Genomic DNA, 15,450 nt, shown 5'->3' with positions numbered 1-15,450 from the left:
CACAAAACCCTATACATGAATGTCTTCTGACTAGCTTTATTTGTAACAGCCAAAAGCTGGAATTAGCTTAGATGTCCTTTAGTAGGTGAGTGGTTAGAATGGCTGTGGTATGTCCATGCCACAGTCCTACTCAGCAATAGAAAGGGACAGACCCCCAGTACACAGCATCTTCCATGCAAAATCATGTTAAGGGGGAACGGTGACTGCAAGAGAGGGCATTCTGTAGCATTCCATTTTTGTAACACTTTAAGATGGCAAAATTTTAGAAATGGAGGACGGATTAGTGGTAGTTGGGGCTTAGGGGCTGGCATAAGGTCTTGGGAGGGATGTGGGTATAGTTATAAAGGGAATGGAACTGTTCAGTGTTTTGACTAGGATGGTGATATATCCCTGCCTGTGAGTCTAGAGTCATGGTAAAAATTCAGTTGAAATTGATTGATATGCTTCTCAGGGTAAACAATTGTGGAAGAGAAGATGAATGAAAATGAGACCGTTTATCGGGGGTTCTGTAATAGTTACAACAAATTACAGCAAATAATCCCAAATAAAGCACTTCAGCGTCATTAATGGTATCAAAAGGCACCGTAAGATGCAGATCCCAGGACCAGGCTAAGCTTGTTTTGCATTATTATCTTTTCAGGCCAACCTAAGTAGAAACAACCAGGTATCATTTAAGCATAACAGTTTCCTGCCTCTTGCTTTCAGAATTAGTCAAGGCTACTATGAGAAACATGGTAGTGCCTACACAGGGTTTACTAAGAGACATTTGGAGGGGAAGAGTGATTATTTTATATCATTTTTTAGTAACAGCAAATTTAAATACTCTTTCTAAAAATATATGGCTAAGAGATTGGATGTCAGTTTCAGAAGGTAAGTAGTCAGAAATAGGCAATTAAAAAAAAATGTGGTATTGGCCATGAGTTAAAAGCAAGAAACTTGAAGTGTCACTATTTTTAGATGGATGCCATTTAGAATGACCTAAAACTATTGAAGTGTCAATGTGCTTTGAAAGAGAGAATGTTAGTAACAGAAAAGAACAAAGGAGAGATGACCTGGTAAGAAAATATTTGTACCTTGGATTTTAAACTTTCCCTTTGACTTTGAAAGTTGTGAGTGGGAGCAGACTATCTTCTTACCGGGGAAGGTGTTGGGTGATTTTAATTGTTCTAAAGCAGGGGTCCTTAAACTATAGCCTGTGGGCTGCATGCAGTCCACCGAGGACATTTATCCAGCCCGCTGGGTGTTTTTGCCGCCGCTGCCTGTCCAAGCCACCTCAACCCAGGGCTCTCAGTCTGGCCCTCCAACAGTCTGAGGGACAGTGAACTGGCTCCCTGTTTAAAAAGTTTGTGGACCCCTATAAAGCATAGCAAACTATTCTCTTCCTCCATACAGTAGAACCTCCATAGTTGACCACCTCCTTATGTCACTTCCTTAAGTTGACCTAATTTTCCTAGACCAGACTTGCACCACATGTATGTAGCAGTACAGTAGGCCTGGTTCCTTGTGTTGACCACCTTTGTATGTTGACCAGTTTTTTTAGTCCCTTGGGTGGTCAGCTTATAGACGTTCTAGTGTACTGCTTGATTTGAAAAGGGATCCTTTGGGGAATTTGATAGATACTGATTGAAGAGCTATACAGGAAGCATATAATTTAATCTTTGCTGGAATCAGGATAATCTTTTAGCAAAACAGAATTGTCTCATATTAGATATCTGTTGGTAGGTAAATGTGTTTGTATTCTTGGGATTTCATAAACAGAGAATAAGATAATGAGTTCTATTTGCATAATTTGTTTGGCACAATTTTTTTCTCTAATATTTGATTAATTATAATTTAATGTTAACTAGATTGAAATACCTCATAAGAATAATGTTTGTTGTTATTTTACAGGTCTCAGGCAAGATTATGCTTCTACTTCTGCGTCTGTGTCAAGACATAGTTCTAGTGTGTCCTTGAGTTCTGGGAAAAAAGGGACATGTAGTGATCAAGAATATGACCGATACAGTCTGGAGGATGAGGAAGAATTCGATCATTTGCCACCACCTCAGCCCCGCCTTCCAAGATGTTCACCTTTCCAAAGAGGAATTCCCCACTCACAGACTTTCTCCAGCATTCGGGAGTGTAGGAGGAGCCCCAGTTCCCAGTATTTTCCTTCAAATAATTACCAGCAGCAACAGTATTATTCTCCTCAAGCCCAAACTCCAGATCAGCAACCAAATAGGACTAGTGGAGGTAGGTCCTGTTCCTCTGTGGTATTTGATGTGCTGTTCCTTCACAATGTGGGCCAAAAATGGCTTGAAGAACAACATAAATCATTGGGAAATGTTTTCCAGATTTCTTCTTTCTCAAGATTTCATCTTGAGTTTGGTCTGAATTTACATTTGCAATTGACCCACTACTAATGACAGGTCCCAGGAGCTTCATGAAAACCTCCATGACATACCTGATTCGGAAATCATTAAAAGTGGGGACCTTCTTTATGTTGTAGCTGGTAGAACTGCGGGATGGGCAGGCTTGTGCAAGCGGAGGAATCCATGCTCAACCTTGTGGAGTCAGGGCTCAGAGTTGTTTTCTGACCTTTGTGCGGCCTCAGTCCCTTACTGCCTATTCCTGGCACGGTGGTGGTGTGCATGGGCGGTGACACTTGGGGTGGACGCTGCTCTTGCGCATCCAGATTTAGGGAAGTTTGAGATGTGTCTTTCCTTCTATTTCTTGATATCTAGAATTAAGATCTATGCAAAAGTAGGAACCTGGAGGCTGATATCTGGCACGATCATGGGAAGTTGATGTGTTCAAATGTCAACGTGGTGGTTGGAGTTTGTGTCATTCTCTGTCATATTTTTTTCTGTTTTCATCATTTATCTTTCTCCCTCACTCCCAGGAGTTAGACTCCCTTACTTCCAAGAACTATGGGGAAAACAGACATGTTGTGTTCTTGTACTAAGGATCGGCCAGACCTTCACATACAAACTCCATGTATTATAGAGAAACAAACTACTGAAAAATGATTCCTAATTAAGTAGTGATAGCTTTTCATTATTACATAGCACCCTTTCTCAAAGGTGGGCCCTGAAGTGATAAAAATATATTTAAAAATATTGTTAGGCCAGATACAGATTGTATTAGTGATTAACTGCTACCATGTTTTTAGTTTTTAACTTATCTCCCTCCATTACTTCAACATTCATACTAAGAGGTCATTTGAAAATATTTTAAATTTTATTTTCATAAACTTTTACCATCTGAAATTTCAAGTTTAAAAGGGTGACAGATTAAAAAAGAAGTCACAGTGACTAGTGTATTAAAGCTCATGACACCAGACAGACAGAACATCCCATGTGCTTAGTTGAAGTCACAGTGTCATCCTTCGATTGATAGGATGTCTAGCGTTGTGTTTTGTTACTCGTGTTTTAGAACATTGTAGTCAAGTTGTCAAGCAGATGCTGGTTCTGCATCTTGATTAGGACTTTCAATGGGATCATTTTCCTCCACTACAATGTCGCACCTCAGAAAAGCGATATCCACTTTCAGCAAACGCCATTTTAAAAAAGAGTCAGGTTTCCTGGAAACCTGTGCTTTGATATTCCTCACAGGAAAATGGAACTACCCTGCAGTTCAGGTGCCTTGGTGGTAGTTTTATTTTTCCTAAAAGGTCTGGTTTCTGAAACACAAAGAAAAATGGAACACAAAGGCCATTTTCTGGTTGTGGCTTGTGCCTAATTAGTTGAATGGTTGAGCGCGGGCTCTGAGGTCCAGTGGACCTGGTGCCAGCCCTTTCTGACCACTTCCCTGAGAGGTTTCTCAGGTCTCTGAGCTTTGGCTTCCCTAACTATAAAATGTGGACTATGAAGATAGTATCTTTTAGAAAACTTAGGTATCATTTCCCACCAAACCATCTGGTACATAGTCTTTCAACCTAAATGTGTTATAAGGAATAAATGCAGTGAAGAATCTTCCCTTGCCGGAAGTGGATATGCTGAATAAAGGTTGTCTCCTCCCACCCTCTTCCAAACTTTTGTGAATGAACATATGGTTCAGATGTCTGAGCCTGCATTTGTTACCATAGAAAATTATTGAGACAAAATTGTGAAATGAGAGTGGTAACTCAATCTGTCAAATATTTTTAATTATCAAAATGATGCAGATAGGAGGCTTAGCAAGCATCCGTAGCTCGGTGGTTAGGGCACCGGCCATGTACACCAGGGCTGGTGGAGTCAAACCCAGACTGGGCCTGCTAAACAAACAAGCAACAACAACAACAAAATTAGCCGGGTATTGTGGTGGGTGCCTGTCGTCCCAGCTACTTGGGAGGTTGAGGCAAGAGAATCACTTGAGCACAAGAGTTTGAGGTTGCTGGGAGCTATGACACCAGGGCACTGGATAGAGGGCGACAAAGTGAGACTCTGTCTCAAAAAAAAAAAAAAAAATATATATATATATATATGTATATAGAGAGGTAAAAATAATTATTGAGGGCAGTGCCTGTGGCTCAAAGGAGTAGGACACTGGCCCCATATGCCACAGGTGGCAGGTTCAAACCCAGCCCCAGCCAAAAACTGCAAAAAAAAAATTGTTAAATCATTGAGTCTATTTTGAAATAATTGAAAATAAACTAGAACTGTAAATACATTAACTCCAAAGCTTGTATAGTGCCTAAATTCAAAGAGATGGCTCATAAAAGTTCTTAGAATATTTCTGAGAGTCATAGAATTAAAAGTTTATTTGAAATAAGTTGCTAGCCATGGGATTGGCTAAACCTTACAGAATCTTTACCAATTTTCCTGTAATATTTAGTGTACAGGGGTTGTCTGTGACTTGATCTAGTCGTTGTTAGCATCAGGCCCTCCCTTGGACCCTGTATTGACTGCATTGCTAGATCCAGCTGTCCAGTTGGTAACTGAATACCTCCATCTCCTTGATTCCCAACGATTTCTGAATCTTTGGTTCCATAGTGTGGTGAGTCTAGCTGTCTCTGTACTATGAACAAACTCACTTGAATTCTTTCCTTGGTCTGTCCTCCAGTTTCCTGCTACACCTAAGTCTTCAAAGATTAAATTGCTGATTTCTTGTGAAGATAGTATTAGAACATTCGTTTTTGTTCCTTGAACTTTGTAAGTGGTTATTAAGACATTCCAAGTTGTTTGACAGGAAAGTGTGCCTCATTTCCAGATGGTCTAATGCAAGCTGGAGATCACAGCTTAGCTCCCAGAGAAATAGTGTCCTAAATATTTGCACTTGGAAGACTTACTTTTAAGAACATATTTCAAGGAGGGGAGAGGGGAGGATGGGTGGAGGGAGGGTGATTGGTGGGACCACGCCCATGGTTCATCTTACAAGGGTACATGTGAATCTTTGTAAGTGTAGAATATAAATGTCTTAATGCAATAACTAAGAAAATGACATGAAGGCTATAGTAACCAGTTTGATGAAAATATTTCAGATTGTATATAGAGCCCGCACACAGCTGTACATAGCTATGATTTAATTAAAAAAAATTAAGAACATATTTCAAGATTAAAGCTTTTTGAAATTGAATTGATGCTTAAATATGAGTAAAGATTGGTTTTAAAGACGGATACATCTAAATTGACAGTGATTAGAGACCCGACAACCAAGTGTAATGCATGAACTTGGTTGGATTGTGGTCTAGAGGGAAAAATATTCTTGATAAGTTTGGAAAATTTGTGTATGAATTATATTATTAATTTGTTTGTGTATGGTGACAATATTGTGATTCTGGGGAGCTTTCTTAGGCTTAGGAAGTCATCTGCATTTAGGGTTAAAGTGTCAAGAGGTGGCAGCTTTTATATTGTTTAGCAGAGGAAACAGCTGTATGTGTGGAGATACATTGTATATGGCAAAGTAGAAACTACCAATTCAGTCAGAAAATGTGCAGGTGTTTATGATACTATTTTTCAATGTTTCTCTGTACAAAATCTGTTGTACTAAATAGTGGAAGAGCAATTTAAAAAAGAAATATAGAAGCCTGCAGTAGACCCTCCTAGATGACCACCTCCTTAAGTTGACCTAATTTTCATGGATCGGACATGAACCACACATGTATGTATCAGTCCAGTCGGCCTAGTTCCTTATGTTGACAACCTCCATATGCTGGCCAGGTTGTGACTATCCCTTGGGTGGTCCACTTACAGATGTTCTACTGGATATGATTTGTTTTCTGATTTAGCTTGAAAGGAAATGACCACAAGCTTGAACGTTCTGATATGTGCCCTCAAGTGTGTTGGGGAGTATTTTATTAAAGATAAAATTATCTTGTAGAGTTTGGGGCAATGAAAAAAATCTTGGATATTATAATGGATTGTAAACTTCCTAAGTTTACCCCTACCTTTCAAAATGTTATTCTTAAATATTTAATTTCTTTCATTTGAGAGAAATTAAATTTTTTTTTTTTTTTTTTTTTTTTTTGCAGTTTTTGGCTGGGGCTGGGTTTGAACCTACACCCCTGGCATATGAGGCCAACGCCCTACTCCTTTGAGCCACAGGTGCCGCCCAAGAAATTAATTTTAAATATAATCTATATTTAGATTGTCTTCTTAGGCTCAATAATGGGAAAATAAAAGATTGAGAAACATTGGTCCAGATGCTAAAGTCACTGAGAACTGGGGACAGTGTTTCTCTTATCTAATAAATACAGCGTGGACTCTCCAGCATCTCCCAGTATCTGGCATTTAGTAAAGACACAATAAATATTTGTTTCCTTTGTTCTGTTGTCCCTTCCACAATGTAGGGATGGGTACTCACATGGAGGGACCAGCATGCGTGCAGGTTGTAGCAGACCCCTCTGTGTCCTCATGTCCTTATCTGGGCCGTGCTCAGGCACTGGGCTTTCAGATGACAAAAGGGAGAAGAATCAACGCTGGAAGGTTCAGCAAGGGGGTGACTACATATGTGTTTGGGGTCTAGGCAGGGTGGGCCTGCCTGGCTTATGGTACAGGATGGATTGAAGGAATAAGACAGGGTGCATGGAAACCAATTAAGAGCATTTTGTGAAAATGTAGGTGATAGTGAGGGCTGAACTAGGTTGAATGAGTGGAAGATTCATGAAATCCTCAAGAGATGGGATTAACAGGACTTGGAGTCTAGGGTGAAAGGGGAAGGCGAGTCTTGGGAGACTCCCAGACTTCTGATGGAAGTGACTTGCTGGACAGGGCTATGGTTTTTGGATCTAAGCAATTAGGAGAATAATGTGTGAAGGGGAGAAATGAATGCAGTTTTGTACTTGAACAGACTTTAGCTTAGTTTTCAAATGTATCCTTTGTTTTCTCAGCTTAGACCTGCCGTACATACTTTAGTTTGGGGGAGGGGTGTATTTATGTATTAGGAAACTGTTTTGTAGTACCGTTGCCGTCTTGTGGCTGATTTAAAGATCTCAGCAGCATTGAGATATGTCTGACTCTCGGCTGCCTCTTGGTGGTAGAAGATGTACTTAGCAAGGAGAAAGAAAGAGAAGTACAGTATTTTCCTGTTCTTCTCCAAGTCTCCAAATATTGAGTGGCACAGTCGTGAGAGTTAAAACTTCCCAGAAGTTAATGTGGCCATGTTGATGTGCTGAATAGGTATCGCAAGACATCTCAAGTTGGAATTTTGTTAATTTGCTTCACTTTGGTGGGTTAGCAAAAAAAATTCAGGAAGTGTTAATTTTGACTCTTCTAGTTTTTAAAAATAAACGTGTAACTTGTAGTTTTTTTGTAGCTTAAATGGCTTTCAGGTTATTTTCAACCCTGATTTAATACAGCTTTATCTGTCTACTTATTGAATAGGAACAAAGAGATAATTAATCCCTATCTCTTTTTATAGAACACTTGTTTTTCTTTTAACACAGTTTTGGTGGAACCTTCTGGTTGGAGAGTATGTTTTCCTATACTGTAGGTTAATTCTCTGAGAGTTTGTTCATTAGCTCAGGATCATTTTTATCATTTACTTTTGCAAGCTAGTGTTTTAATTGGCATAAAATTTTGTGATTTTTTTTTTAATTTGGTAAAACTCTTTTCTCTTCCAGATAAGCTCCGGAGAAGTATGCCTAATCTCGCCCGGATGCCAAGTACAACTACCATTAGTAGCAACATTAGTTCTCCAGTCACCGTGCGAAATAGTCAGAGTTTCGACTCAAGCTTGCATGGAGCTGGAAATGGAATTTCAAGAATACAGTCCTGTAGTAAGTATGAAAAGCTTTAATATGGCTCAGCACCCGTAGCACAGTATTAAAACCTGCCACATACACTGAGGCTGGTGTCTTCAAACCTGGCCTGGGCCAGCTAAACAACAATGGCAACTGCAACAGGTGTTGTGGCAGGTGCCTGTAGTCCCAGCTGCTTGGGAGGCTGAGATAAGAGAATCTCTTAAGCCCAAGAGTTGGAGGTTGCTGTGAGCTGTGAAGCCATGGCACCTACTGAGGGCAACATAGTGAGACTCTGTCTCAAAAAAAAAAGAAAATATAGCTGGGCGTTGTGGTAGGTGCCTGTACTCCCAGCTACTTGGGAGGCTGAGGCAAGAGAATCACTTTAGCCCAAGAGTTGGAGGTTGCTGTGAGCAGAGATGCTATGGCACTCTACCGAGTAAGACTCTGTCTCAAAAAAAATAAATAAATAAAATGCTTTGTAATTTGTAATTAGTCTCAGAACACCATTAAGAAAGTATCTTACTGTTTTATGTCCTCCCTTTTTACTTGCAAGCACTCTAAAGGAGATTTTTCTCCTTATTTTGTGCCCTTTTTTGTATTTCACCATTACGGTTGAGTAGTATTTTTACCAGTGCCTTTGTTGTAAATTAAAATAGCAAATCATATGTGGTCTTTTATACTCAAGGATAGCAGTAGAAGTACTAAATGGTGATTAATTTATCCAGTCATCGTAGAAAAATCTTTTCTTCTTTGCAGATACATCCTCTTCTTTCTAGCTGATACCTGATCCCTTTACTCCGAGAGAGCGTGCTTACCTCTGTCTGGCCGTTACTTTGTTCTTGTTTTTCACCCGTGTGTGACGTTTTTCCCCAGGTGAAGTTATGTTTTAGTGTACCTAATGTGGTTTCTTTGTGCTCCTTTTCGGCTCACCCCACAATCTGTTGCTCACTTCCTACGTGCTTCATCTGTCTGTGAGCAACGCAGTGAGCGTCAGACCCAGTGCTGTATGTCTTTGCCTTGTGCAGGGATTTGGTAATTCCAGATTCCCCCCCTTTCTGCTCATGCTGTGTGTGTGGATTGTTGGGGTGAGATCTTACATTGACCCCTGGGAGGAAGGCACAAGGTCATAGTGGCAGCATACATATATATGCCCAGATTTAGGAGGTGCAGAGTGTGTTCAGCCTGTACTGGCCCAGAGTCAACAACCGGAGGTCTCCGCGGTTTGTGGCCCTTCTCCCTCAAACCCAGGTTTGTGTCTCAGGTGCTATTTCCCCAACATGCGATGGTTTTTCATGTCTTTTTGTCTTAGTTCCTAACAACACGGTGACAGCCATGACTTTACAAGGGACTGTGCTGATTAATTTATATTCATCATCTTACATAGCTCTGCCAGAAACTCTGTGCGGCAGTTTCTATCGTCATTCCCATTTTGTGGATGAGGAAATAGTTCTAGGTCAGGTTAAGTAATGGTTTGCCCAGGGCCTTGCAGGTGCAAGAGCAGAGATGCAAACCTAGCTCCGGCTTTTTTTGACCGTGATGTTCTGACTCCGCCCTTTTCTGCCTGCCACACTCTCTCCCCTTCTTCATCCGGTTTACTCCTGCTGACTTTTGTGATACGATACAAATGCCATGTTCTTTGAACACGTCTTCATTACTTCATTGATGACCTAACACACTCTCCCAAATACCCCTCAAGCAAGGCTAGAATGGATTGGGTTTCTGTTATTTATGTTTCATGTTTTACTGTTTGTATAATTCGTCTTCCCTCCTAGGTTATAGGCTCACTCTGGGCTTGGACCGTAATTTGTTTGATTTTTTGTTCTCAGCATCTGGCATGTCGCCCAAACATAATGAACTTTGAGTGACTGCTTGAATGAATGAATGAATGAATACCATGTGGCTCTATCTTAAGGCTCTACCTGTTAAATATTTGAGTTAACAACTTGTGGGAAAACACAGAGGCAAGCTGTGCAGTTTGCTAAGGGTGTGACACTGAGAGGACCACTGCTAACTTCACATCAGGAAGTTAGAACAATGGACAGATTTGACTGCCATCCGGCTTAGAGAATGTATACAGAGAAATACACCATTCTGTGTTAGAGTTACAGAAATCAATAGTGTAAGTGTAGAATGGGAAAAATACAGTTTTGACAAGAGCAGATATGGCAATGATTGGAAATTTTTGTTAACTTTACCTCACTGTGTGTTAGTAGCTAAATTAAAGTAGACTGTACATTGCAAAGTGCCAAGTGGCTAAACCTGGGACAATTTGAGCTATAGAATAAAAAATTATAATGATGTATTATAAATGATAGACTAAAATAAATACGTGTATCCCTCGCTCCATACTTAATTAAATGAATAAATAAATGGAGAGGAGGGGAAATGCTTGGCAGGAGAATTCCCATTAATAAACGTAAAAGAAATGATGAAAATAAAGAGAAAAGTAGTTAACGTGTTGGTCGTAATGTAGTGTTGTAAAATCTTAGGATTCTACTTTGACTTTTGTTTCTGAACATTCTGAGCTGCTGTTCTTTATACATTGAGTTTATATCATGAAGATTTCTAGTTCTGGACCATTTTCCTTTCAGGAAAGCACGAAGGTAGGACAGAGAAAGTTGGAAGGGTGGCGAGGTCTAGAAGGAGAAGCATGATTGTCTCTGGGTTCAGGTTGTACGGTTTACCTGTTACGACATTACTACCTAAATATTAATAATCTCTCCGTCTGGGAATGCTGCTCTCAATACTACTAGATTTTTGGCTCTTCATGGGTAGATTTTAGGTTGACCTCTGTATATCTGATATTTTCAGGTCATAATTATGGAATACCAATAATTTGAACAGTCATCTTTACTATATCCTGTTCATTTTTATAACTACTATGGATCCTAGAGTAAATGCCAGATTTTTTAAAAAAAGTTTAATGCAGAACTGTTCAACAAAAGCCCGAGGCTTAGGTGTTTTCTTCATCATAGATTCTTGAGGGAAGTTATGTATTCTTTTTGATTTTTGTTTTCTCATTTGTAAAATTGAAATTATGTTGGTTGATTTAAACTTGTTTCTCTTATCTCTTTTTCTTAAAAATCAAGAATGGTTATTTATCTTGAATGTAGGGAGGATAATAGGGTATTAGGACTCTGAATTCTGAATTTCATAATTTCATGTCAAATGAAATAGGAATTTCATTGAATGAATCTATAGATCAGTTTCAGGAGAGTCTTCACATTCATTGATTTAGGTCTTTATTGCCTCTCAGCACTGTTTCATAACTTTCTGTATAGAAGGTTTATCTCTGTAGTGAAATTTATTCCTAGGTGTTTGATTTTCTGTGTTTTTATAAAACAGTGATTTCGCTGCTGATAGACAGATAATGGTAGCTAGTACTTGTTGAGAGGTTACTGAGTTCTGGCTACCATTCTCAAGTTTTATGTGGATTAATTTATTTAATCTTCCTGGCAACCCAGTGAGTAGGTAAATGTCATAATAAACGTTACTTAAGGAATATGTTAATATCTGTAATAAACTGTACCTACAGATACCACCTGTGTCTTCTTTTCTAGAATTAAAACTATTAAAGTGTCCTCTTGTTTCATTTTTATGAAACTGTCCTTCGAGCAGCCATCAAGAAATCCTAATGTTTTCCAAGCAAGCAAGGAAGAATTTACTCTATAAGAACACAGAGTATCACCTTGGCTAAAGGAACGGAGGCCGTGCTGTGCACTGGCTTCTGTGTGTAGTTAGGCACTCCAGGATGGTGCTGATTGACAGACTAGGAGACTCTTGCCAAGGGTTAGAATTTTCGGCAGTGAAATGCTGTCTGGAAACTGCATTCCCATACCGTTTCCTAGGTACATTGTGCTCTTAGGCAGTACAGGCTCTGCTGAGTGTGGTGTGCATTCTCTAAGCCGGATGGCAGTAGAAGTTTCCTCACCTGAATGTCATGTTCTCTTCCAGTTCCGTCACCAGGACAGCTGCAGCACAGAGTCCACAGCGTGGGACATTTCCCAGTGTCTGTCCGACAGCCTCTTAAAGCCACAGCCTACGTGAGTCCAACCGTTCAAGGCAGCAGTAATATGCCTTTATCCAACGGCTTACAGTTGCATTCCAGCACAGGAATCCCTACGCCAAACAAAGCTGCAGCTGCCGGGATCATGGGTCGCAGCGCGCTTCCAAGACCTTCACTGGCAATAAACGGGAGTAACCTGCCTCGAAGCAAAATTGCACAACCAGTTCGAAGGTAAGAAGCTTTGTTTGCATAACTTCATTTGCTGTTTGAAACTAGAAACTGCTCCTAGAACCATCCCGACTTTTCCTTTGGCTCAGTTTAACCTTACCTGGTCACGGCCCTTTATGGCCTGGCTGTCCCTAAAGGGATGGATGTCCCTGTATGGTCTATCCTATTTTCTCTGATCGCATCATCTTCCCGTACTCCCTCATCACATCGCTCGTGATGTACTCTTTGCTTTTGCCTGGTAAGTTTTCTCGTCCCAAATTATTTAGATGTTCCCTGCCCTCTTGATGCCTTTGCTCAGATGACAGCTTCAGGGGTAGTTGCTTCTCTAGTTCACTGCTATATATTCCTAGTGCCAAGAAGTATGCCTGTCACAGGGTAGGTTCTCAAATATTTGTTGAATCAGTCACTTTTTATCAAAACGTAGAAAAATGTGTTAGGCACATGTGCACACACCATACTCATGATTTGAAAAGGATCTTAGCGTGATACTCAGCTGGGGCTTTATCTGCTTATGTTTGTGAATTCTGTTGGGTCCCGGTAGAACTTTTTTTCCTATCTTAATAATTCCAGATCGTCTGCAGAGAACATTTTAGACCAGCTCCTGGTCATGGCATACCCTTCTTGAATGGGATATCCTGGAGGGTTTTCTAGTTTAAAAAAAAAAAAAAAGAAAGGAAAGTCTATAAGACTGGGTTGCAGAGAGATAGGAAGATGAGAAAAAAGGAGAGAATAAATAAGACTCTTATAAGAAATTAGGCTATGAAGAAAGAGAGGGAGGGAACTGGAGTCAAAGTTTGAAAGGGATGTGGGAACACGTAATTTCTTTCTTTCTTTATGTACTTCATGTGGATGTAAATAGTTTTTGTTTGCTTATTAGAAGTAATAGGTGCTCCGATTAAAAACAAATTATTGAAAAATGAAACAAAAGCGGCCCTATAATCATACTACCCAGCTGGAAATCATTTTGCTGCATTTGTTCAATGAATTCTGGCTGCTTCTGCTTGGTAAATGCAGAGCCATACTGTCATGTTCATGCAGGACGGAATCCTGTTATCTGATGCGTGTGGGTTATACTGTAGGCCTTCCATTCACCCCTGGATAGACATCTCTGAACTACCTGAAAGGTGGTCACTGCCAGAATACAGGAGAGGGTCTGTTCCCCAAACTAAAGCAAATGCTGGGTATTACCATTCTTTTTAAGTGCTCTGCCAATGTGACAGACACCCTGTCAGTTATTAGAAAGGTTAAAATTCCTTCATGTTTATTTGCTATTTGTAGTCAATAAAGTAAACATCCTTGTTTTTAGGCCATCTTCCTAGTTTCTTGTTCTTTATGAATTTAAAATATTTGAGCGACACTAAGGATATTATTTTTATTTATGTTGCCAATTGGCTGTGTGCATACAGTGTGCATGGACGGCACTGCGCCGCCGTCAGCCGGGGCCTCAGTGGGAGGGCATGTCGTGAAGGCCCCCAGGTGTGAGCCCCAAGCTGGGCTTCGGATGGTGCCAAGAGCTTGTCATTTCTGGAGGAGAGGAGCGTCCATGAGAGAGTAGATCAGCGTAAGTGACCGAACTCATGGGATTATTAACAATCTTTCTTTTGTTTTCATCTCTTTATAGTTTCCTCCAGCCTCCAAAGCCTCTGTCTTCACTCAGCACTCTGAGGGATGGAAATTGGAGAGATGGTTGCTACTGATGCAGTTTTATTTACCCTGAAGAATGGGAAAGAAGTGAAAATGAGGGTTGTGTTACCCAGCTGGCTGGGCAACAGTGGATGTTGGGATATTCTTTCCCTTTTGCATTTTAATATATTTACTGCATTGTTTTTCAATGGACCAGTCACCAGAGACTAATAATTGCACTTAAATATTTGCCTGAGATACTGCAACGTTCTCAAATCCATGGTTGCAGTATTGTGACGCTTAGATCTAGGAAGTTTTTGTAGAACTGCTCTGTACCTGAATACTTTTTGAGAGAATTGAGATGTATCAATAATGCTTTGCCATATGCGTTTTTTTTTTTTAAAGTAACTTGTTCAATTTACTTACGTGTTCTAAACATCTTTCCATCATCTGTTGTGTATTTTAATACGTGCATATTTACAACTAGGTTCTATAATGTATGCTTTGAAATTTACTTTTTTATAGTTTACAGGAATTTTATTTTTTGTGCCTATTTCTTTTTACACCTATGTGAACCACTATGGAACAACTTAAATTTTGTGCCATAAAAATATTTTTGTGGTAAGGTACTATTTTTTTAGCTCTAGGGATATATCAGCAAAAAAAAAAAAAAAAAAAAAATCCATCATACAATTTGAAAGACATAACTTTGTGTTGAATGAGCACAACATAATCCGAAGCATTGGGAGGAGACAGCCAGACAGCAGAGTTAAACGGTCTTGTCATTTTCATTGTTAATTTCTTGTCACCCATGGGTTTCATATTTATAATGGCATCACAAGCTCATTGCACTTAATACCTGCAATGTTTGCTACTGTACCACAATTAAATTTTCAATACTTTACTACAAAGGATGAAACTGTAATGTTTTATTAACAATGCTTCTGGAAATGAATGCATTTTAAAGCAAATAAATCTTTTTGATAGACCTTTTACAAAACCCATTTGCACTAATGAATGCTTTCTTATGGCATATGACTTAATATTTGTTACTGTGTACACTGCTGTTTTGGAATGTTCAGAAATAAAGACTCTATTTCAGCAATATCAGGTCACGCCTGAATGTGCAGCAGAAAGAGTATTTCACTACAATTGTGAAAACAATGGTGGTTGTTGCTATGTTTTGTCCTGGGCATTTGTACCTCAAGCAGGGAGACTTAGACTGTTCAAATTGGCAGAAATTATTTTTCTTTTCCCGAACACTTTGGAGAAGAAATGTGAGGTTTTAGTTTTACCGTGAGGTTTAGGGCTCATTTAGAAAGGCCACCAGCACTTCAGAAGCCTGTTGGTCATATGCTTATTTATGGAGATTTCGATATTTTATGGGGGTTGAATTCGAAATACTTTTAGTGTCAGCGGAATAGCAAAGTACTATCCTTATTCTACATTATAT

The 15,450-nt window shown here is 39.6% G+C and overlaps 1 protein-coding gene across 5 annotated transcripts in view; it reads left to right on the top strand.

Annotated features, from left to right (window-relative positions):
- Positions 1-15,102, top strand: part of SLAIN1 (SLAIN motif family member 1) — a 53,097-nt gene extending 37,995 nt beyond the window's left edge. For 2 of the 5 annotated variants that reach the window (XM_012805117.2, XM_012805118.2), the window contains exons 3-6: positions 1,891-2,232; positions 8,021-8,176; positions 12,095-12,377; positions 13,996-14,229. In XM_012805117.2, the coding sequence (XP_012660571.1) occupies positions 1,891-2,232; positions 8,021-8,176; positions 12,095-12,377; positions 13,996-14,071 (857 nt within the window). In that variant the 3' untranslated portion in view covers positions 14,072-14,229. Of the gene's footprint in view, positions 1-1,890; positions 2,233-8,020; positions 8,177-12,094; positions 12,378-13,995 lie in introns of all 5 variants that reach the window. The other 3 variants (XM_012805120.1, XM_012805119.1, XM_023513190.1) reach the window with 2 other exon arrangements.
- The last annotated feature ends 348 nt before the right edge of the window (positions 15,103-15,450 follow it).

This window comes from Otolemur garnettii, unplaced genomic scaffold, assembly GCF_000181295.1.
Source record: "Otolemur garnettii isolate 467f Iridium unplaced genomic scaffold, OtoGar3 scaffold00036, whole genome shotgun sequence".
In the NCBI taxonomy this organism is placed as follows: domain Eukaryota; kingdom Metazoa; phylum Chordata; class Mammalia; order Primates; family Galagidae; genus Otolemur; species Otolemur garnettii.
Note: the sequence above shows the minus strand (reverse complement) of the source record. Positions and strands in the feature narration are given on the sequence as shown.